Below are 25373 nucleotides of genomic sequence, written 5' to 3' on the forward strand. Positions count from 1 at the left end.
TGATACCATATAAATCCAGATCCCATTGACACAAACCTCATTGAACCCTTCTATTACATCATAATATCATAAGTCAGGCATAACCATAATCAACTTGCTGATACAATAACATACTCATATCACCCCACGGGTGTAGACCATTCATGGGTTCCAACAATATCACTCAGAAAGAAAGAACATCAATGTTGCATCCATTAGGATGACTTACAGAAATCAAATGGGAGAGGTACTACAAAACTATCAAATAATTAAAATTACTTTAATTATTTATTAAAACATAAAACTTGACACATTTATTTTTGAATTAGACCCTTTTTTTTTTTTTGAAAAAATGGATGTACAAAAATGGGGTAACAAGTATAATTAGTGTAATCTAAAAAAAAATTAAATGGGAAGAGAGAATATGGGTAAAAAAATTATAAACAAATAGAGCATATTTATAGTGTACAATAAATTATTTCCAAGGTTCCAAAATAATTTGTCAAACATAGTTATCCATATTTGTCTCAGTGCAAGCCCATTTCTTAATGACCTTGTTGGGTTTAAGTTCAATTTTCTTACTTCTCCACCAAGGATTTTATGAAATCGTTAGGTTTTCTTGAGGACTTAAATATTATCAAGGCAAATGAGATGTGCAGTCTTCATAATGTTCTTCTCAGGACATTCTATCATAATGGTCACAGTTATTATCTGGAAAATGTTTTTGAGTCTATTTTGGATTGCATTCCCGGTAATAGTTAATAAGCTTCTAGATGAACATAGATATTATCAATGCTTTTGGAGTTGATAAATAGCTGAACTTAAAATGCAGATGCATCTTGAAAAAAATATAATAATGACTAACTTTGGAAATCTGTCCTCAATGACAGTCCATTCATTTTCATTGTGACTGTGTAGGGATTGTTGGATATTTATGGTTTTAGGGGTTAAGTGGTAAAATATTCAATGGATTTTAGCTTTTGATTTGTTTTCTGAGCAATAACTTCTATTTAGGTGGTGCAATGCATTCGTCTCTTGAAGAGTTTTGATGCTAAAGCTTTTCATCCAAAGATTCCCAATAATGGGAATGATAATAATGAGCTAGAATCTATAAGGAAAGCAAAACGTGGCCAAGCGACTGAGCAGGTTGTGGAAATTCCTATTGACCATCAAATTTATGATATGATTGAAAGTGAAGGGTCCAAAGGATTGACAGTCACGGAGGTTTGTTTTTCAATCAATCAATTTTTATAGATGTTCTTCATTTGTACTTTTAATTTTGGACTTATTTCTCGAATGAGTTAATTCGAGACATGAAAACAAACAAGACACACCAGAATTGACTTCTGAGTATGTTAATCTTACATATTACATTTATATTGCTATTTTGCAGATGTGGAAAAGGCTTGGGCTTAATTATAAAAGGAATTACTACCGACTTACCAATATGGTCTCAAGATTTGGTTTACACTTACAAGCAGAAAGTCACAAAAGATCAATTCATTATCGTGTGTGGACATCAAACAATCTTAATTCCTATGAGAATGACCATCCAGCCGACAGTAAACAAAATGTGCCGCAAGAAGCATACGGATCTGAACTTGCTTTAGTTGATGGCAGTGAAAGGATAATTGGTGGTACATACAATCCCAGTTTAGAAACACATTTCAATTCTACGACGAAAAGGCATAGACAAGAAGAAGCCATTTCTCAGTCTGGAAGCTTGAAAATAAAAATAAAACAGAGAAAATCAGATTTACAAAAAGAAGGTTGTCTTCTCTCTGATAAATGCCAAGCACTAGTATGTGCCGAGACCACCATAAAGCAGTTAGATCCTGATGGTCACATGTATGAAGAAGAGAACAGTTTGCCAAAATCTTCAAGGACACAAGAGCAATTGCAATTTGATGAAAAAGTTCACTTGGCTCAACCTATTAATTCTACCACTCCAATGCTGCGAGCAGGTCAAAGATATCCCTGTCTGACAGTAACTACTGTGATTGCTCATAGAGATCAACGGATATTGGAGAGATTACGTGTAAGATGAAAAACCTACTTAAGTTCATTATGTTTCTGACAATTCCTTTGTCCTTTCAAGTTTCTGAGTGCTATATTTTATGAGAATGAACATTATCTAATGACGTAAATTTTGCAGTTTTCTGAAATTTTCACAATTATAGCAGAAGTGGGTAGTAGATAATTTAGCATTTGAAAGTGCATAACCTAGGTCATGGATCTGTGTTACACAGTTACAGATTCATAGAGATTTTATATGGTATCCTGGCAGACAATTCTTAGCACATCTACTAACTAATAGCTATGTTTCTAGAAATGAGACAAGAAATGGAATGGCAACAGCAAGATGACGAAAAATGAGATATCTACAAGTTGTGTATAAGAAACAGATATATGTATATGTATATCTATAATATATATGTTTATATTTGTTATATACATATATACTTACATAAAAATAGGCATTTTTATATTTTAAACTTTCAGTATAATTTATAATAAAATTTGAAATTTTGTAAATCTAATAATATGTTATATAATTTTTTACAATGTGATACTAATTAAATTCAAGCAATATTTAAAAAAATAGAAATCTAAGCGCAGAAAAATGCAAATGAAAATGATGCAACTGCAGGAATAATTGCCACAACTGACTCTAGTGGGCCCTATTTGTATGCATAAAAAACTGTGCATCAGTAAAAATAATTTCTAGAAATCAGCAGGAAAAAGCCCTAGAAAACAGATTTTTCATTAAGAAATGCTGGCTGGATGGCTTAGAAAGGGCCGCCTTGAATCAAAGCACCCATTTCAGTTATTAAAACGCGAAAAGGCACTTACAGGTCATGTTTTTGGTAACTAAGCTATATAATGCATAAATATTCAAATCCTATTTTATTTGAAAGATTTTTGATTGAAGCTTCTTAGGAGTTTATGGTGTAAATCTTCTAAGTATATTAGAGAAGCTTTCTTATACACTATATTGGACTGTGGAAATATCATATCCTTGGTTCTAGCTTAGTTTATACTCTCAAAAATTGTAACTTTGATCTTATCTTCTCACTCTTGAGGATAAAGATTTATTGTTGTGTGCAGGGGCTAAAAAAATACTCTATTAAAACTATCATAGTCGGGATGAAGTTACTTTAATTTTAGGTTCCCTCTTTTGGGCATGCAGGGCCTTTTTTATTAGTCCCAAAATTATATGTAGACACTTTTCTGTGCCTCAACGCAACTCTTACATAAGTGATGGCATTATAATTTGGGAGTAACGGGATTCTTATTTGGGGGAAAACATTAGTTGTTAAAGTTTCTACTGTTCAAAACTTTCTTAGTGTCACTACAACTAAAGATTCAAAACCCTTGATCAGACAAGAAATTGAAGATCATGCTAAGTTATTCGTTTGGTACTGGTTTGGGTTTGGGTTTCAGGGTTTGGCTCATGGGTTTGGTTAATTATTTTTCGGGATTGGATTTGTCCATATAAAATCATATAACAGTAAGAAATATATAGATATTTGCATCAGTACTTAAGTTTAAAATACTAAACATAGCGTCATATATTGTATACTAAACAAAATCACCGTACTTATACCTATACCTTATGTATACCTATATCTATATATATTTATTAATTAAAACATAATAATGACAAGCCTCAACAACAAACCATCACTGATTAAGATCAACATATCGGTCTTCAAAAGTATCATCACCATCCATAATATTTTAACATAATAATAAGCATTGCACACTAACAATGTCATCCCTCTTAAAACAAAAAGTCATACACTAACAAGTAAGTATTGAGTAATTTTGTGGAAGATTGTCCAATTTGATGATGATATTGTATACAAAAATCTATAGGCAAGCTTGTATGAAAAGCTCACAAACTCCAACTTGGAGAGTCACTAGTCAATTAAACGAGTATAGCGGTGGTCTAGTTGTGGCGTGACTAGTTGAATAGAGGGGTAAAACTTCTTGTGGGGTTTGGTAGCAATGCCCCTAGTAGTGTCAAGACGCAACATTGCTTGTAGGTTTATGTAATGTCCCCATTTTTGCCAACATCGCAGTTTGAGAGATTAGCCTATTATTATGATCCTCGTAGGCTAATTATTGTGGATAGAGGGTCTTTTGAGGCAGTGGCTTGACTTGGGAGGGTCTTATCTTCTCCACAATTCAGTAAGTTATAGGCTGGTCTTCGGTTGGCTTAGATTGGACTTTTTTTGGGCTTAGTTTTGTTTACTTACTTTTTGTGGTAAGTCAGGTGTTGATTGAGATGAACCCTTTCTATTTTTGGAAAGTGTATTTGGTCACATGAAGAAATAATAGGTGTACTCCTATTTCAGATGAAATATTTAAATGATGAGTATTTTGGGAGTTATTATATTTTTAGTGGCCAAATTATTATTAAATCATTAAAAAGCTTATTATAAAGTTATAATATAACTTTATAATATCACTTAACTTGAGGATTGAGTCATCATTGGAAGGGGCCATTTATTAATTATTTATAAGCCAAAGTCAAGTAGTACATATAAAAGTGCAAGGAGTTGTTATATTTAAAAGTTGAAGCCTCTTAAAAGTGCCTTCATGAAGCCATGTGCTAGAAAAGATTATTTAATAATAAAATTTAATGGAAGTTTCTAATTAATGGTGTATTGGTGAAGTCAAGTGCATTATAAAAGGAAGCTTCATGAAGCAAATAGATCATCCAATTGTCTATTTGATATTAATTGTCTTTGTAGGGATTTATGAGTTTACAAATTATCAACTCTATTGCTGAAGTATAATGGTTTTGGTCTGAGACTGTGACTACTCTTACTGTGATTTCTGTTGTTGAGAAGTGAAATTATTTGTGTTATCCACTGCTGAGGTATAATGGATTAAAATATTTTGATTTTGGCTGAAGGATTATCTTTGACTTATGGATTGATTAATTGGTGCTAAAGTATACGGATTTGTTGTTTAATTACTGCAATTATTATCAAAAGGTTTGCTGATTAGAATGGCTCACATTCAACCTTTATTATTGTTGCTATTGTGGCTTGAAGGTGAATTGAAGATTGTTGTAAATTGACTTATATTATCTGCATAACATTATATTGCTGGGCAGCATTGACAGTTGGTATTTGGGACTGTTTAAATTCAGCTTGTGATCTCTTATAGGTCGATATGTATTCCTAAGTTGGACTGCATTTTATGGTTCTTATGTTTGGTGTGGAGTTTTTCTTATCTTAGCTACAACAAATCCAACGCCAAGGGCAATCCAGGTTCTCTATTTAATAAGTCAGATTGCATGCCAGCGGTTTGTAAAATTGTCTATTGGCTGTAGATGCACATTTAACATGTAAAAATTATATTTATGCATTCAAATGGTTAAAAAGAATTGCATTTGTGTTTCAATTCTTTACCTAGATTTCTTAGTAATCATTTTCAAGCATTTAAACTCCATTTAAAATCATTTCAAACTAACAAATACAATCTGAAAATAAAAGATAACGTGACAGAGGGTTCATGCAAAGTGTTTGACAAAATGTCAAACATCTATAAAGTGAGGAGAATTCAGTGTTTGTGGAGTTAGAACCGAGTGGGGTTCTTAAATTGGTATTAGAGCGGTTTCCTGCCATCTTCGGGGGTAGGAAAATATTTTTTATTTCAGATCTGTTGTTGTTTGTGGAGTGACCAACACTCTAGCTTTTTCTAGCTATGGATAGATACAAGAGGCCTAGTAGTTCCAGGAGCTGGCGGAGTAGTGAGGAAGATAGCAAGAAATTAAATTCTTTGAGAGAGAGTATAGAGAAACTTAAGCTTCATGAGCAAAGGATGACAAAGATCTTGTCGAAGCCAAAGAGGATTGAGAGGGTAGTGAGGTATATGGTTTCTGCCTTTAGAAGGTCGATGTGAAGGAGGCTTGAGTTTTCTCTGATAGGTGTCCATGATGTAGATGGACCTATATTTAATACAGTGCCTGCTAGTCCTATCCATAGTGTTGATGATATACTTATCTCATAGGGAGAGGTGGTTGTGTCAGTGGCAGTGGAGGATAGTGACACTGAGCTTCAACAGGTTGAGGCTCCTAGAGTTGTTGTAGTTAGTGCAGAGATAGTTGATACAATTGTTACCACTAATACGTCTGGCTCTCTTGAGGAGGGAATAGTTATTGGAGATTTATATGTTAGTTGTCGTAGTATTGCTCTAGTACAGGAGGCAGTTGCTTCCTCATATGGGACTGATGTATGTGTGGAGTCACCCAACTATGTTGTTGGTGATCTGGGTGTTATAGCAGAGTCAGTGGGTGTTGGTTCATGCTTTAGCATTGTTGATTTACAGCCTAACGTTGAATCATGTATGTGGAGTCAGGTGTTGGCAGTTGAGACTTTATTAGGAGATGTGGATATAAATAGTATGGAGTCTATGGACACATTTGATGATGCTATGAGCTGCATTGGGTATGATACCCCTTGCTAGTTATTGGGTGATGACTTTGAGGAGGTTTTGGATGGGTCCGAGGATCAAGATTTACAGGGGCTTTTTCTTGAGGAGGAAGTAGAGTCATGTGAGGAGTGCAATACAATGAGGGGTTCTGATTCTTCAAAGGAGGTGTCGGTTGAGGTACCAAGTAGTTGTACCTTGATTGCAAATGTGTGTGAGGTTGATAGCACACATGTAGTGACTGATCTTGCGGTGGGTAGTTCTTATTCAGTTTCCTATCACAATGTAGTTAGTGAGATAGAGTAGTTTGCATAGGAGGTAGGGATAATAGAGGTATCATGTGACTAGTCAACTAAAGGTGAGTGATAGTGACATCACTTCAGCTTTGGACCCTTATGATGCTATCCATCAGATGCTAGCTGCATTTGGTTGGGATGCTCCTATGTCAGATGAGCACGGTTATAGTACTCTTTCTCTGGCAGAGGTTTATGCACTTCGAGAGTCTTTCAAGATCTTCAAGCATAATTATTTGCAGTTAGTTGCTGATAGGGATTACCTTATGGAGTGGGGTAGCACCTGTTATGAGGCATTGTTGGGGAAAGAGGAGATGCATGAGCTCACCCAAGAGCTTGAGGTGACTGTGGATTCTCTTCAGTGTACTCAGTTGGCTCTTTAGGAGTCACAGTTATAGTTGGACGAAGTTATTGTGGAGTTGGAGCGGGTATAGTCGACACCAGCCCCAAATCCTGTTTAGTTGCATATTGTGGTTGGGGGTGAGTTTGCTTCCACAGTTCGAAATGAGGGACGTGATGATGTGGTCGACACATCCGTCCAGGATATGGGTGCAGTAGGTACAAAAGAGGTAAGAGTATCAGTGGGGACGAGCTCTCATGATGATTTGCTTCCTTTTGCTGGAAGTAAATCTATTTCTTCATCTCATACAGTTGGTAGCATTGGACAATTGACAACACCACATTTTCAAAGGGATTAGCTGTGGGTTGCAGGGGAGCAGGTTGATGCTTTTACATATAATATCTACTGCACAAAGTCTTTCATGGAGTATCTTTTGGAGAGTTCGGATGTGCGGGAGGATTCATATAGAGTGTTTGAGGGTGCTCTCATCTGAGGCTCTCATGCCATTCAGAGGTTGGTGGGAAGGATTGTAGAGAGTTTTTCTACTATGCTTCCCCGCATGAATTTCAAGGTTGGGTTTGCTAAGAGGATTGCCTAGGATTGTGCCCGATCAGTATTTTGGAGTCAGAGATTGGAGCCATTTTCTAATTCCATGTTTGATATTGATGAGCCCTTGATAGAGATAGGGAGTTTTTATTGGCATTACATTGTGAGGAGTGCTCATCACTTTTTGTTTGACCCATAGGTAGAGCATTTGGTTTTGTGTCGTTATGGGTTGGCTCCAGTTTCATACCATCCATTATGGGATGGGTTAGCTCCATCTTCTGTAGATGGGATCGACAGCTACAAGTTAGACCACTTGCAGAATCCACACACCTAGGACAATTTATTGGAGGTTGGAGTTGGTGATAGTGATGGTCATTGTCACCTCCATAGTGCAACTAGGTGTGAGTGTCAGTTTGATGGGGACTCAATGGTGGACAAAGTTGGTATTTCAGTTGGATTGAGTTTCGATGGGTTGTCATCACCATTAGTGCCCACAGTTAGTTTCCAGATGATTCTATCATTGATATCAATTATTTGGGTGTTGATACTATAGGAGTTGCTTGTACATTGTAGGGATAGTACGTAGTTCTATCCTTGGGATCTAGGTGGAGTCCTATGATGTTCATTTTGTTCTGGAATTGCTTGGGGACAAACAATCTTAGGGAGGGAGGACCGTAATGTCCCTACTTTTGCCAACATTAGAGTTTGAGAGATTAACCTATTATTGTGATTCTCGTAGGCTAATTATTGTGGATAGAGGGTCTTCTAAGGCAGTGGCTTGACTTGGTAGGGTTTTATCCAAAGAACCAAAAATTGGAATCAGATCGGAATTGGCAAGGCTTACTCGAATCGTGAATTGCCTGAATTGCCGCTATGAATTGGCAAAGTGGAAAAACCTTTGAAATTTAAAGATTTTAATGATTTAAAACTTGTTTCATGCACCCTTTGCTGAATATAACTAAAAAACACTATAACAACATCAAATAGAAGTTAACATACATAAGCAAGAAACCTAAATGATAAATCCATCACATACATAAAATGTAAATTGTAGCTTAAGTAAATAAAAATCATAGGATCATAATGAGTCATGACAAAGATATATAGATTATAGAATTATAAATGTTGTCAAATCATAAATGTGTGTAAGACGAAGATCCATAATGATAAAACCAAATCAAAATGACATCAAATCATAATGTATGTAAGATGAAGATCCATGATGATGAATCATGAAACATATGTCTATCTATAAAGTTAAAGTGTAAACAAAATGAAAAAAAACAAGGCTCTAGCTCAAGCCTCATCATCATCCTCAAGCTCAGTTGCAGCCTTAGGGTCAGACTCAGCCTCTGAATGCCTTCTACAAAGGTGCTTAAGGTAGGTCTTAGAGGACCGATGAGCCATAGCTCCTGCGTGTGAGATGGGTGCATGGACATCACTAGGGCCTATATCTGTGGCGTGCTCAGTGCATGCACGTGTGCATCTGTTATTGCCTAAATGTGCTCTAGCCTCCTTTGCCATGGCCATAACCTCTGCCTCTCTATCTACCTAGTCAACCCACTCATGGTCTTCCTCAGTGAAGATTGTTGCATCTGTAGCCTCAGTGAGCCACTTTGACTTTGGATCAATCTCCTCTAGAATGATCGAAGATGAGTCAATGGCCAAAATTTGTCTTGTCCTATGGGGGAGGTTGTAATGAACAAATACAAGATCATTCAACCTCTGCATAGACAACTTGTTTTGCCTCTTCTAGTGGATATGCTCAAACATGGACCAATTGTGCTCACATCCAGAAGCACTACTAGGCTGACTCAAAATGCAGATGGCAATCTTCTGAAGATTTGGGGTTGATTGCCCAAACATTTGCCACCATCTATCTGAAATGAGGGAAAAGAAAAACAATTAGTCTCATTTACAAGCACAACTTTAAGGCTAAATTACAAAGTCAAAAACTAAAATCCATGAGTCGTAACTATTATGAATTAACTTCAAATATATATTTTTTTACCTGGTTGTAATGATGTGTGAGCCTCTATGGCCATCCTACTAGAGAAAAGCGACCCCTCCTTATTATTGAATTTGTCCAACTCAATGGTTGCAGTTGCGGCACTACCATTAGGACTCAATCTCTGCACGACTGTGTATAGGCTGGTAAGAACCTCCTCATCCGCCCTGAAGTTAGGAAGGAAACGATATGCTGGATTAAGGTAATAGGTAGCTGCATGGATGGACCTATGGAGCTGATTCTGCCATCTCCTATCAATAATGTGCCAAACGGGGCCATACTTCTCCGACACTCCTGCATACTGAGCTCTAATGGCCTCCTTGGCCCTATCCATGCCCTCATTTATGGAGCATATAGAAGGCTTTTCCCCATCAACAGTTTGTAGGAGAGATACAAGGGGCTCACTGATTTGCATATAGTGTAAATTTTTTTTGAGTCAAAACCAAATTGTAAAGCTAAATCATTAAATAATTAAAATTATTAAATAATAAATAACAGCACTAAATGTTAAATTGTAAAAAAATTATCTTGATTGTTTCTTGAGTAGGTGCCCAAAAACCATCCTCATCAAAGAGGATATTCCCCACATCTATACCCGTGGTGGTCTTAGCATAGGAAGAAGAAACAAAGTCCTCGCCAACAATCATGCGCCTTAGTTCTTTCCTTGATGTCATCAACGACTTCATTATGATGAAATTCGAGGCAAACTTCATGATGCCCGGACGAGCTAACTCCCTATTTCCCATGTATTTCCTCATTGTGGCCAGGACAAATGCATGATTGTATATAAACTTACATATACTTTTTGCCCTTTCGACACATGATTTGACCACTCAATCTTACTAATGTCCTCCAATATGAGGTTAAGGCAATGTGCGGCACAAGGAGTCCAAAATATAGTGGGGTGCCTCTCCAATAGTTTGCCTATAGCAATTTTAAAATTAATTAAAATTTTACACGTGTTAAGAAACTTAGAATTAGAAAAGTTCAAAATTTGATAAGTTAAACTTAAAAGTTTACCTATAGCAACATAACTTATTGCATTATTCGTCACCACTTGCATCGCATGTTCTTCCCCCACCTCTGCTATGACTTCCTCAGTAACCTCACACAAGTATGTGGCATTTTTGACATAAGAGGAAGCATTAATAGATTTGATGAACATGGTGGATCCTACAAAATTGAAATAGAGCAGAACATTAATTATCATGATTATGATTTATGGACCATCAACAAATTAGCAATCAACAAATCAAAATTTAAATTAGCATGTAGAAAAGTAGAATGATCAATCACCTCCACAGGAAACAAGAAAATTGAGGAGTGTTCTTCCCCTCCTATCTGTCCAACCATCAGTCATGATTGTGCAACCCTTTATGGTCCGTTCTTTTCAGTGGTTGGCTAGCTCAAACTTCATATTCTCTACCATTTCATCGAAGAGGTAGCCACTCAACTCAGCCTCAGTAGGGGCTTTAAAACCTAGACCACAAATAGTTATGAAATCTATCATGCCTTGCCAATAAGGAGTCCTATCACAAATAGATTATGATTAGAAATTTAGATAACAAATCATTATGTAATATCAAATGTGAATGTACGATTACACAAGTAGAAATATTAAATAATTAAAAAAGAGAACAAATAAAAAAGAAATAATTACCTCACTGCAATAAATAGAATGTTGCAAAAGTACCAAAACTTGCAAATTTGTTTTCTGGCAGCATCATGAATCTCCTTATGCGAACTAGGGTTGCGAGCCAAGAGTAGTACGTGGCATAAAGTAACTATCCAATCTGGACTTCCACACTATAGGCTGAAATATAATAGGCCCAGGCTCAGTATAAAAAACGACTACCACTAGCACTAGGACTAGCAGTAGCAGTAGCAGTAGCACTAGGACGAAATGGAGGCCTAGAAGAACCCTCTCCAATGCAACCTACGAATGCGGATGAGGGCGCATGGGAGCCAATAGCACCTAACTGTTCAAGTTGTCTCTTCTTATTAACTTCGCTTGTTCCAAAGCCTCTAATGCCATATAACATTTTCTTTTTACCTCAGTGGTTTGTTTAGTGCACGAGATAATATCATGTCCAAGTATGTCTGCACAATGATATTTGAATCTATAGATGCCACCTGAGTTTATTTCTTTACAAAAGAAGCATTTTGTTTGATATTTTGTTCTTCTAGGAAATTCTTCAGTATAGATCGAAGCCTCATTCTTTTTAGGCATAATGGAAAATGAAAGATAAGGCCACTGCAATAAGAAAAATTCATTACAAACTTAAAGTAAAAAAAAACAGCAAACCCTACACTATTTTTGAGCAAATTGTACAATGTAAAATCAAATAGATGTTTGCAATTTGTTATTAAAACATTGTAGGGTTTGCAAGATTGTAGCTTGCAATTTAGTAAAAAAACATGTAGAAACTAAAAGAAATTCAAGATTTATAAATGAAAATTTAAAAAAATTAACAAAACAATGAAAAATACACTAACGTACAAAAAAAATCAACACTTACCTCTTGCAAATGAGTTGAGGAGTGTTGCTATTGGCTCCTTAAAGCTCCCAATGCAATCTTATGACCTCCCCAAACTAATTCTTGATCTCCTTGATGCTCTTCTTTCTTGTTGTTTGCAACCCTATGGTTTCTCTTTTCTCTTCTTCTCTCTCACTTTTCCTTTGATCTTCTCATACTAAACAATTAGAAGGCCCTTTAGGGTTATAAGAAAGAGGAAAGACAAAATAAAACATTAAAAAAGTGTTTAATTTTTTATGTTATTAAGTGACAAACTTATGCTTGCCATGGCCGATTGTTCGAGCCAATTTAAGGCGATTTTGGGCGATTTTTGATGAATCACAATTTATTGCAATTTTGGTAATTTTTGACCCAAAAAACGGCGAGCCGATTCACCAACTCACCATGAATCACTCGGCCTAAGTTGGATCGCTTAATTGCCCAAATTGCCTGAATCACGGCAATTCGCGTTACTCTGGTCTTATCTTCTCCACAATTCAGTAAGTTACAGGTTGGTTTTCGTTTGGCTTAGATTGGACTTCGTCTGGCTTAATTTAATGTACTTACTATTTGTGGTAAGTGGGTTGTTGATTGAGAGGGGCCCTTTCTAGTTTTGGAAAGTGCATTTAGTTACATAGAGAAATAATAGGTGTACTCCTATTTTAGACAACATATTTAAATGATGAGTATTTTGGGAGTTATTGTATTTTTAGTGGCCAAATTATTATTAAATCATTCAAAGGGTTATTATAAAGTTATAGTTTAACTTTATAATATCACTTAAGTTGAGGGTTGAGTCATTATTGGAAGGGGCCATTTATTAATTATTTATAAGTCTAAGTCAAGTATTAAATATAAAAATGCAAGGAGTTATATTTAAATGTTAAAGCCTCTTAAGTGAAAAGTGCCTTCATGAAGCTATGTGCTAGAAAAGATTATTTAATAAAAGAATTTAATCCAAGCTTCTAATTAATGGTGTGTTGGTGAAGCCAAGTGCATTATAAAAGGTGGCTTCATGAATCAAATAGATCGTCCAATTGTCTATTTGATATTATTTGTCTTGAAAAGGATTTTTGAATTTACAAACTATCAGCTCCATTGCTGAAGTATAATGGTTTTGATCTGAGATTGTGACTTCTTATTGTGATTTCTGTTGCTAATAAGTGATATTATTTGTTTTATCCATTGCTGAGGTATAATGTATTAAAATATTCTAATTTTGGCTGAAAGATTATCTCTGATGTTTGAGTTGATTAATCGGTGCTGATGTACTCTGATTTGGTGTTAATTGCTGCAATTATTATCAAAGGGTTTGCTGATTAGAACACCTCACATTCAGCCTTCATTACTGTTGCTACTGTGGCTTGAAGTTGAATTGAAGATTGCTGCAAATTGACATATATTATCTGCACAACATCATATTGCCAGGCAATGTTGACAATTGGTATTTGGGACTGTTTAAATTCAGCCTGTGATCTCTTATAGGCTGATTGGTATTCCTACCTTGGGCTGCATTTTATGGTTCTCTCTTTGGTGTGGAGTTTTTCTTATCTCAGCTACAAAAAATCCAAAGCCAAGGGCAATTCAGGTTCTATGTTTAATAAGTCAGATTGCATGCCAAGTGTTTGTAAAAATGTCTATTGGCTGTAGATGCACATTTAACATGTAAAACTCATATTTATGCATTCAAATGGTTAAAAAGGAGTGCATTTGTGTTCCAATTCTTTACCTAGATTTCTTAGTAATCACTTGCAAGCATTTAAACTTCATTTAAAATCTTTTCAAACTAGCAAATACAATCTGAAAATAAAAGACAATGAGATAGGGGGTTTATGCAAAGTGTTTGACAATGTAATGTCCCCATTTTGCCAGTACCAGAGTTTGAGAGATTAGCCTATTATTGTGATCCTCGTAGGCTAATTATTGTGTATAGAGGGTCTTTTGAGGCAGTGGCTTGGCTTGGAAGGGTCTTATCTTCTCCACAATTCAGTAAGTTACAGGTTGGTCTTCGTTTGGCTCCAATTTGACTTCATTTGGGCTTAGTTTTGTGTACTTACTATTTGTGGTAAGTTGGATATTGATTGAGATGGACCCTTTCTATTTTTGGAAAGTGCATTTGGTCACATGGAGAATTAATAGGCATCACTCCCATTTCAAACGACATACTTAAATGATGAGTATTTTGGGAGTTACAATATTTTTAGTGGTCACATTATTATTAAATCATTAAATGACTTATTATAAAGTTATAATTTAACTTTATAATATCACTTGAGGGTTGAGTAATCATTGGAAGGGGCCATTTATTTTATTAATATTATGCCAAGCCAAGTATTAAATGTTGCCAAAAGAGTTAAGTTGGAAAGTTTCAAGAGTTGAGTTCTTTTGGGAAACTTTCACAATTTCAGAAGTTGAGTTCTTTTGGAAACTTTTGTCAACAAAGGCATTATAAATATGAGCTCATTTCATTGGGAAAGATATGCTTGAATAGATATTTTTTTTGTTAGCTTTTGTGGCTTTTTGAGGTTCTGAAGTTCATGCCCTTGCTGAAGTATAAAGGTCTGTTCTGATGATTTGTTATCCACTGCTGAAGTATAGTGGAAGATTGTGTGAAATTGGTAGTGCAAATTACTGCTGAAGTATAACAATTTGATTTGTCTTCTCATCTGTATAAACTGTGCAAGAGAAGCTGATATTTGTGAGTGAATTGGTATGACTCGAAAGGGTTTGGAGATAGAAATTATAAGTTGCAGACCTATGTTTTCATTTGGAGTTTGATGTTTTCTTTATCGGGGCAGCATCTATTACATGCTAATTGTGATCTGCCTTAAGTTGGAGGGAGCATATTGTTGTACGTTGTTCCTCATACAAATTTGCTACAATTTGATATCTACAACAGTCATCTACGGGTTCTTCATTTAATTGCAAATTTCATGAGAGTTGTAGTTATGCGTTTTAGTCATTAGATTGCATGTCAAGTGTTTGTATAAATGTCTATTGGCTGTAGATGCACATTTCACAGGCTGAAATATGTATGTATTTGAATGGTTAAAAAAAGATTGTATTTTGTACTTCAGCTTCTTTGTTTGGACATCTAATAACCATTTACATACGTCTAAGCTAAATTTGAACTATTACAATCAAGTGAAAGTAATCTAAAGATAAAAGACAACGAGATAGAGATTTCATGCAAAGTGTTTGATGAAATGTCAAACAATTAATCTTGTGAAGGAAAATTGATGTTTAATTAAGCTATCACTTGTTGAGGGTTATTTACAGACAAAATGTCAAACATCAAAAGTGAAGAGAATTCAGTGTTTGTGGAGTAAGAACTGATTACAGTCCGTTTGGCATGTTCCCTATTGTGACAAAGGGTGAGGTTGAGGAATAGAGCCCATGCCACGAAACCTAAACTAAGGCCTTCAAAACCATATTGATCTTCATTGTGCACCTAATTTTGCATTCACAATTAGAGAAATATTTTAATTGTTTTTGAATCCATGTTTTAGGGTTTTGGGGTGAATTGGCTTTTTGGTCGAACTTAGAGCTCTAAAAATTTAATCAAATTTTCTATTTAAGCATTTATCCCTACAAAATTGGTTGTGGGTAGGAATTGGTTCATCATGGATGATTATCTATTTGTTGGTTCGGGTTCGGGGATGGATTCAAATTTAGGTTCGGGTTCTTGGGGGGTTTGTGAGTGTATATATATATGCATTATATATACAAGAAAATAGAGACACATGTATAATTGCAAAACTAAATCATTTCATAATATGAATATATGTTGCTTGATCATTGATCCATGCCAAGTGACAAACATAAACATTAATACTTGTTCATTAATCTATGTTCACAATTCTAAAGAAAATCATACAATGAATTACTGAATTGCAAAATGAAATTTCAGAACATAGAGTAGTTCATCAAATAATAGAGTTTGAAACATAATTGTTGATGTTTTGTAGCTTCTGTCAGATAAATTCTATGAGACTAAAATATTGAAGATATATATATATATATATCTTACTTGAGATGTAATATATATAGATATATGTCTAAAATACTATTAGGAGAAATTAATACAATATTATATATATATATATATAATCATTTATTATTATATTAATATCACCATAATGAATAGACATGTCTCCTGAAGAGGCATGACTCTCTTCTTGCCTCATTTCCAATATAAATGCAAGGGAGATTGCTGCATTTGAAACACACATACTACACAAGCAATGTAATTCAATCACTTAATTCAACATGGTATCATAGCAGGTTCCCTACCTGGCGGTGAGGTTTCATCGCCGCTTATGTAGAGTTATAATATCAATTTTGTATGAATGGTTTACAAAGATTGAAAGATCCAAAAATTGACAATATTTAAGAGTCTGGAGTATATGAGGGTGCTTTTGAATGTGATGACTGTGTATGGACCACGATGGAACAACAGGAGCTACATGCTATGAGAAAGCCACGTTACTGTGAGACAACTTGTTTGTGTGGAAGATAAGATACTCTTGAGTATTTTATTTGTAGAGCTAGTTATCAATTTATAAACATTGTTTTCTTTAAAATATTTTGGTCACAAAAAATGTAAGGAGCCGTGAAACAATTATTCAATAAAGAATTTAAATTAGTCAAAGGTTTCTAGGTTCAATAAATAATTGCGATAATTATTGGAGGCAAAATTACTATCTTATGAAGATCAACACTTTATAAATGTGCGTCCTGAATTATATCAACCCTATATTAATTCAAATTTCAGATGCATCATAAGGTTTCAATTAAATGATTGGATCCATACATTAGGCCAATCAATAAATATGTATCTAGTATCTACTGTAGGTATTATAGTGAATATTTGTGTGTTGGCTACAATGTTATTGGTTAAACAAACATTAATATTCATGCATGTTTTCATCTTCTGAAGAAGATCATTTGTTGAAGGAAGACAACACTATGGCCTTGACGTAGAAGAATACTGAACATTGCCTACTCTGCAAGTGTTGACTGCTCAGACTGTAAAATACCATAACTGGTGGAGTGGCAGGATGAACGGTTGTGATGACTTGTTATTGTTGAAGGTTGTGAGCACCATTGTCAGAGGCAATCAATAGAGGCTCTAATTTTCACCTTGCAATAAGTGCTGGAAATTCCGCAATTACATGAGGCTTCTCATGTCGTGTAATCAACAATAATTGAGTGGTAGTGCTAGTATACTGATTTGGACAACATCTTATAAAAGTTGATGTCTCGATGGTGTGTGCCTTGATAGCACGAAACAATTGGCATTTTTGGAAATTGACTAGTCCTTTTCAAATTCTATTTGCCAATCAAAGACTCCTACTTCCAGACATGGCATGTTTGCACACTGTAGCGGTTAGGAAGTGGATGCTTGGCAAAAACAGTCAATTGCCCACTTGTTTATATAGTTGGAGTGTGAATCTAGATGATACAAAGTTTTGGATCTCTAGGCAAGAGGCATTAGATAAGTTTCATTTCTTGATACACTTTCCTCCGACTCAATTAAACAAACATTCTTGGGTAGTGTTATCCTTAATTATGGAAAGTTAAATAGATTGACTTTGAACTTATTGAAGAGGAGCTTAAATTATCTCCTGGAAGCAGTAAAAAGGGCGATTCATGGAAACTTTAAGTGCCTTGATCAAAGTAAACTCCCTAAGATTGTAGATAGCATAGTGTAATATGTAGACTGCTAGGACTCAGAATTATTCTATTATAGTTAAACAATGAGCCATTGATAAAGACTTCAGAAAAGAGACTATTTTTGATACTAGTCTTGGTGTCTTCCTCAACATCTATTATAGAAGAAAACATTTCTATAACAAACTCATTTGCTATTATAAAAGCTGAATATACATTTAAAACATGGACCACTTGAATGGAGAAACAAAAATAGACATAGTTCCATAGGTAATTGTCCCCATACAAGCTACTAAGTGCTTCTACTGTGCACTCCTCCATAAGCAAAATAAAATTAAAAATGAGTGAGGTCTTTGAAGCTGATTCTGATGAGGATGACTAGATAAGATAAGATGATAATATTAATGTCCAATAAAAAACTAGAAAGGTTTATGGGATTGAGCATACAACAAGAGAGCCGGCCAAACTAGGAACGCCAAAACGGTGTTAGAAAGAAACAAAACAAGACAGAAGACCAAGAAACACAAGGTAAGAACTATGAGTTCTTCCTTGGTACAAAGTAATCAGAGACAAAAGGATATAACTGTGGAGGGATCAAAGTCTTAGAACTACATTAAGATCTACTGGAGGAATGTCGTTGCCTGAAAAGACTGATACAATGCCTAGCTAATCTAGGAGTAGTACTGGAAGACCTTTTAACAACTTGTGACAGAGACAAGGGGGAGTAAAAGGCGGTAATGAGCTGGTCAGAGTTGTGGATCTGAGATGTATCTAACTAAAGAGTATGCTCACGAGGTTGGGTAGCCTCCAGAAAATAAAATGCAAGACACCGCTAATCAATATAACTGAAGAACTCTAAGAGAGAGAAACAATCCCTAAAAAGACAATAAAATCTCCCTCCGATCTCATAGTAGATAGAGCAATGGAATAAGAAATGGGTCTCAGACTCAACCTCTGCCAAAGAACACAATCTGCAAACTCGAACCTCTCTGTCCATATGGTGATTAGTTCGGATACGAAGACGATGAGAGCCAACTCTGAAAGAGCCTAGAGAGAATCGAAGGGAATGACACCAATGTCGATAGAGATAAGTAGGCTGCACAATAATACCATCTTGAACCTCAAGAAAATGCTCTGCATAAAATGCCATCTTAGGATGTAATCCCCTAGGAGGATTACTCCAAGTAGTGATAATGTATTGTTTGTAGATATCTTGTCTGACGGAATCGTTCAACTCCTGATGAGAGGGGAGGAGATGAGCAGGAGCGTCTAGCAAGAATTGGTAAGGAGGGAGATGATCAATGTCAATCCCGATTGAACCCTATAGAGAGGTGGCAAGGGCATACCAACAGCGAGATCTAGTGGTAGTGTCAGATTTCCTAATCTGAACAGAAGAGCAGTATACAAGATGAGAGTACCTATGATGGTCAACATCAGAGTCCATGAAACCTCGAACCCAATGGAGAAACCAGATCAAGTCAAAAATGGTTGAAAGCCTAAAAGGATGAGCTCCAAACTCGGCAAAGACAATACTGTGGGGGTGAGTTTGTGACATCTGATGATGCATTGTAAAAATAATGTCTGAACACACTCAATAGAAGCCCAATTAGAAGCAAGAAGAGAAGGCCCCCAAACCACCGAGCCATAAAGAACAATCGGTCTGACCAAGGAGTCCAAGAGGGACAACTTGGATGAAATATCCTTAAAATGATGCTTGAAACATTGCCTCTCAATCACGGCCAAAGATCCCATACCCTTACTAATTCTGGATTGAATAGCTAGTCTCAAACTGAAGCGGAGTCCCGAAAACTCAACACCAAGATATATGTATGAAGAAGTGATCTCAATCTCCTGGCCCTAGAAAAAGAAATGGAGGTGAGAGGTCTTCAAGTAGTTATGATGCTGGTTACAAAAAGAGGCCAAACGATCAAGGAGTCTCTGTAAATTGTCTGGAGAAGAGGCTAGGAGAACAACATCTGCAAAAAGGCGAATGGATATCAACACATGATGCAAATAACAACCGTCCCCAGGATGCGAAGAGCTTGCAAGAAAATCTTCTAGCTTGTCAATATACAATCCGAATAGAGCAGGAGAAAGAGGCAACCCTGCTTCACCCCTATGGTGCTCTGAATCGAATTATAGAAGCCCTTTGGAGTCCTGAGCCTACCAGTCACCTTCTCGTACAGTCTCATAATAGTAGTCAAAAGCATATCTGAGATCCGAATCTTATGAAGTCTTTGAAATAAGGCCATTCTAGAAGCAAAATCAAAAGCTTTACTAAAATCGACAAAACAACAGTAGACTTTCTCAGAGCGATGCTTAGCCTCCTTAATAATAGCCTGTAGAGTGAAGATATGATCTATAATCTGAGTCATTACGAAAACCAGCTTGCTCTTTAGTTCTGCAACCTCTCCTATCCGGCTCTCCAGATAAAATGGTGTTAAGAGCTGCAGCATAAAGTTTGACAAAGGTATGTCCGATCATGATAGTCCTATAGTTACCTGGGTCTGAAGCAGGTCCAGACTTATGGATAGGATAAATCACATGCCTTGACCATGTCTGAGGAAATCTAGTACAAACAACTCTATTGAAGAGTGTAGGAAGATATGAACCAAGAATTGAAGCACCAAGTTTGAAGAGTTCTGCCTGGAAACCATCCTCATTCGCAGCTCTACTACATCTCATGGATTTAATAGCCTCAAAGACACAAGAGGAAGTGAATAGATGACAGAAAGGAGGCAGAATGGAATGAAGGAAAGGCTGACCCGTAATATCATACAACGAAATGGTATGGGAGGTCAAAGAGCGGAAGTCAAAGATGGAGGACGGGGGGAACATTGAGGGAAAAGGGTGCCCCAAAAACTCTGGGGATCCTGGATGAGCATGGACCAAAGGGATCTACATTGAGAAGAAGCAAAAGAACGCTTCTTGTGGCGAATGAAACAGAGATAAGAAACACGCAAGTGGGCGAAGTCAGGGGAGTGGGTCTGAAAGGTAGAACGAACAAATCGATGAAAAGCTTTACAGTCATCATCAAACCATTTATTCATAGGATAAGTATTCTAACGCTTAGATCTGAGAGGAGGGGGGCGGTGAGGAATGGATAAGAAAGCAGACTCCCTTATGGTAGAAGCAAGTCAAACATGACCGAGACTGCTTGAGAGTTAGTAAACTAGTAGGTGTCAGGAATCTCCTAAGATGATAGGGAAAAAGCTCACAATCACCCTCGAAAAAGTGAAATCTAGTAGGAGTGCAAACACTATTTCACCAGATGGGGGAGGGCTGTAGATAAGGCGCTAAACGTGAAGAAGAGCAGATAGTAATGCTAAGGAGATAATTAGTGAAGTAAATTTTAATGGCAGGTACAACATATTTGAATTTAAAATTGATAGAACTGCAGTGGGCTTCTTGAAGGCCATCACAGATAGATCAATTCATGAACACTGACATATTTGTTTGTTTGTTCATTTTTTTCAGCTTACTTCTTTCTATAACTTATTACATTTTTTCGCTTCCATCATAGCAACAATTTTTATCTTTTAGAATAGGTGCATAATCAACTGTTCCAGCATATAGAGATATCAGCATGCCACCTAATGAGCATGGATTTCCTTTTGTCCTTGGATATAGGAATGGGTGATGATGGCCTAGAGACCATCTGGACCATAAAATCTTTTCCTAATGTCTTCCTTTTTGATATGGTAACTTTTCTTTGTATAGTGCTAAGCATTCTCTTGGCTTGGACTAGGTACTTGATTACGGTCTCAGTCACTGACTACTATTTCAATGGAATTGAATAAACCTTTCGTTTCATTGCTGAAATTTTGGCTCATTCTTAGGGGACTGCTATTTTCTCCTTGTAAACCCTTTGCTATCTTCTTTACTAGCTAGTTGAGCCCAGATATGAGAGAGTGAAATTGAAGGACTATTATAGCAGATTAGCATTAATAACACATTTGCATGATATGGTATGTTTGTTTTCCAGTCTCAAAATATGTTGTTTGGCATAACCTATTTTTTTTGTAGTCCGGGAAAAGTCTAAAAAACATAAGTGTGAAAATATATTATCTATATCCAATTCGTTTTCATATAGTAATTTGTTTTAATATTTGAATCCTTTTATGGCCCATTCGGCATACTTGCATTCTCTTCGTTTTTTTATGACCAAAAACAGTTAAGAAGCACAATATTATACGTACAAAGTATTGCTCTTTGCTATAAAGTTATAAACAATTAATTATAATCATGAAATTGATCAGTACTTTTGACAGTCTATCTTAGAATGGTCTATTGTCGATATTTGCTTTACATTTCTTGTTGTTTAATGAGATGATCTCTTATCTTCTGTGACAATTATTCTCCTCAATTTGAGCTTTGGCTGCAGATGGAAAAGTTTATTTTAAGGGTTGAGCTCTACAGGTGGCTTGAAGATCTTGAAAAAGGAAAAAGTACAACAATGGACAGGAAGACATTGACCCGTGCTCTTCAAAGACTTCAAAGTGAAGGCCACTGTAAGTCTATATTAGTAAGCGTACCTGTTGTAACCAATTGTGGCCGCAGTCGAACAACTGAAGTGATCTTACATCCATCTGTTGAAGTAGGACCAGAACTTATGGGGCAAATTCATGAAAAACTAAGAAGTTTTGAAATGCAAAGTCGTGGACAGGGATTAGCTAGGTCAAAGAATGATGATTCTGTACCTATTCTAACTGGAATAAAGAGGACTTCTATCTCTGAACCTTCAGATTGTCAATCAGTTAGAGCAGAGTCAATGCGTGCCAATGGTTTTATTCCTGCAAAGATGGTTCGCATTAAACTGTTACATCAATATTTGTGGGCTTATGTGAGCAGTTTACCAGACTGGGATGCTGCACTGACTTCTGGGAAACATGGATATGATGTCAAGAATCCAAACAGTACATGCACATTATTTTCCTTGGATGGTGCCATTAAAGCAATGCCATTGGAATTGTTTATGCAAGTAGTTGGATCTGTGAAGAAAATTGGAGATTTGGCTGAAAACTGTAGGCTTGGACTGTGCTTATGTGACCTCCCAGAGCAGGAATTTAAATGTCTTATGGATACACATGCAACTGGACGTCTCTCTTGGCTCATTGATGTGATAAGGCGATTAAAGGTAAGTTTTGTGTTTTGTTTGAATGATAAAGTAAAATATCTTATTCAGCAGATGTCAATACCATGTGGAGTGGTAGGTGAAATACTTATTTTAATTTAGTGTAAAGTTGATTAGACATTCTCCTTCTGATAAAAGTTACTCTCTTAAGTGTCTATTCCAAACAGACTGAACCTATGATTTATCATTTGACATATACTTATTGTTGAAACTTGAAATCAATCAATTCCAATCTCTTGGGTCAACTGGAGGTCATAAATGCTATCTATAGTATCTGTTCGTCGCTTTAATTATTTAAAACGAAAGGTTAATGATCACTCAGGGGCGAGTGAACCAATATGCATACCCCAGACAATCCGAACATGAGTTAATCTAAAAGCATAAGAACTTCACGAGTCAGAAGATTGGTGATAAAATAAGACAATCTCCCAATAATAGTGCTTTATATCCAATGTTAAGCTGATGAATATCCACATCCAGAATAGAAAATCAGTAGAATGAAGCGAACAAGTTACAAACTCGATCATTTACATTTTATATGGTCATAAATGCTCTGAATTCCATTTCATTTATTATTTTTAAATTCAAGACTAACAGTTTTTTAACTAAACAAGGCACATACATATATAATTTTGTTTATGTTTCTCCTGAACTTTCTTTAACATGTACTTCAAAATTGAATTGAAGTAATTGTGATCCCTTAGCAGCAAGCAAACACATGTACAGTATCCCCTTATAATCCAAAATGCTGACCAATTCAATAAAATACGAGTTTAACATGGATCAAATGCTCAATGATAAAAGATGTAATACCCAAAACCATATTGAACCGTAGACAAGATGCAAAAAATAAAAAAACTACTGTCAGGGTAGCTGATTATAAGCTTATCAAAGGGGCTTGGTATAAGGCTCTTTAAAATCAAGAACACGACAAGCTTCAAGAACAATTGCAAACAATAAGAATCAAAGTGACCAGGGGAATGGTAGAATGCACCCAAGATACTGAGAATATCCAAATTCTGAATGATTGATAATGCTTGAACGTTATGCTATATTTTCAAAACTGAAATTTTAATTATATTAAATATAAATATAAAATAGTATTCATAGTATTTTATCATATTAATCACGAATAAATGTTCATCAAAATTTCAATCAATTTATCAAGTTATCAAGATTGAACAATTTTCAAACTTCAAATATCAAAAACATAATACTATATAGTAAATACTCGAAGTATAAACTTTAGAAGTAGAGTCTAATAGTAATGACTCTTATCATCCCCAAGCTTCTCACGTAACTTCTCAATGTCATCATCACTTGAACTGCTAGACCCCATATTCTCAAGCTCATCTATTGCAATACCAACCATCCCTATATATGTAGCATCATAATAAATCTATGCTGGCTCTTTTGGCTCTATATTCCATTTGGGTACTGGACTCTCCTTGTATGTCAATGTGTTGTGGTCAATGAGACACAACACACTATGTACTGTCCCAAGATTCTTTGTCCTCTTAGAAGTAAGTATGTTCCAATTAATAGAGTGAATGAAGTTATAACTACACCTGTTCCTGTCTGTAGTAGAAGAACTAGAAACTTGGGATAACAATTGAATGGCTAGAGTAGTTTTCAAAGACTTAGGCCCCTGTATGGTCCTCCACAACTTGGGGTCCTCTTGTGACATATTCTCTAGATCTACACACTGCCTCTAAATATCCCACAGAGTGGAAGATTTTTTCCACTTAGTAGGAATCTGGCTAGCCTTTGTAGGAACATTCTTTTTGTCAATTACACCAATGAATCCTTGTTTCACCTCAAGATCCTCTAAAGGTGTAACTCTGCCTAGACTTTGCACTATAACTTTGGGTTCAATGAATAGAAAGCTATTTGTGAGAGAGTATTGAGCTTCTCCCATTTATGATGAATGATCAGCTGAATATGCTCTTTGTAGAATTGCAATCAAGGGTCCTCTCTTGCACAACAACCTTCATTTGACCGAGCATGTAATCAATGCACTCATACACCTCTCCAAGGGAAGGTGCTTTAGAATCTCCAAATCTGATGAGTTTGAGGATTTGATAATGTCGGAGACAATATATTTCCCATCAACCCAAAATAGATCGTCTTCATCACCTCCTTCAACTTTAACTTGTGCTGTGTCTTTGACTCAGGCCACCTGTTCCATTCCTGCTGTAATAACCGATAGTTGCAGTGCCTCTTGCAAATCAAATATCCTTTTCAAGAGAATAAAGTATGCTGCATACCAAGTCTCTATAAGTTTTAGGAATTCCTTCTTGGAGGAGGTCCTAAAGAGTCCATGTGAATTTTGGTGGTTGTAGATAAACACGGGCACACCTCTAGCATCACTAACAATTGTTCTGGTCTACCTGATTTTATCCATGTCTTTGACTGCATTATTCATGGCATGCACACA

The 25373-nt window shown here is 36.0% G+C and overlaps 1 protein-coding gene across 4 annotated transcripts in view; it reads left to right on the top strand.

Moving 5' to 3' along the window:
* LOC149553473 (B-block binding subunit of TFIIIC) overlaps positions 1–25373 on the top strand; it is a 190189-nt gene that overhangs the window by 71988 nt on the left and 92828 nt on the right. For all 4 annotated transcript variants that reach the window (XM_089788919.1, XM_089788922.1, XM_089788920.1 and 1 more), the window contains exons 5-7: positions 994–1203; positions 1373–2017; positions 22187–22939. In XM_089788919.1, coding sequence (XP_089645045.1) covers positions 994–1203; positions 1373–2017; positions 22187–22939 — 1608 coding nt within the window. The remainder of the gene's footprint in view (positions 1–993; positions 1204–1372; positions 2018–22186; positions 22940–25373) is intronic.

The sequence above is a fragment of the Cupressus sempervirens genome, chromosome 6 (assembly GCF_028749045.1).
Source record: "Cupressus sempervirens isolate cs-2001-9-10 chromosome 6, ASM2874904v1, whole genome shotgun sequence".
Lineage (NCBI taxonomy): Eukaryota > Viridiplantae > Streptophyta > Pinopsida > Cupressales > Cupressaceae > Cupressus > Cupressus sempervirens.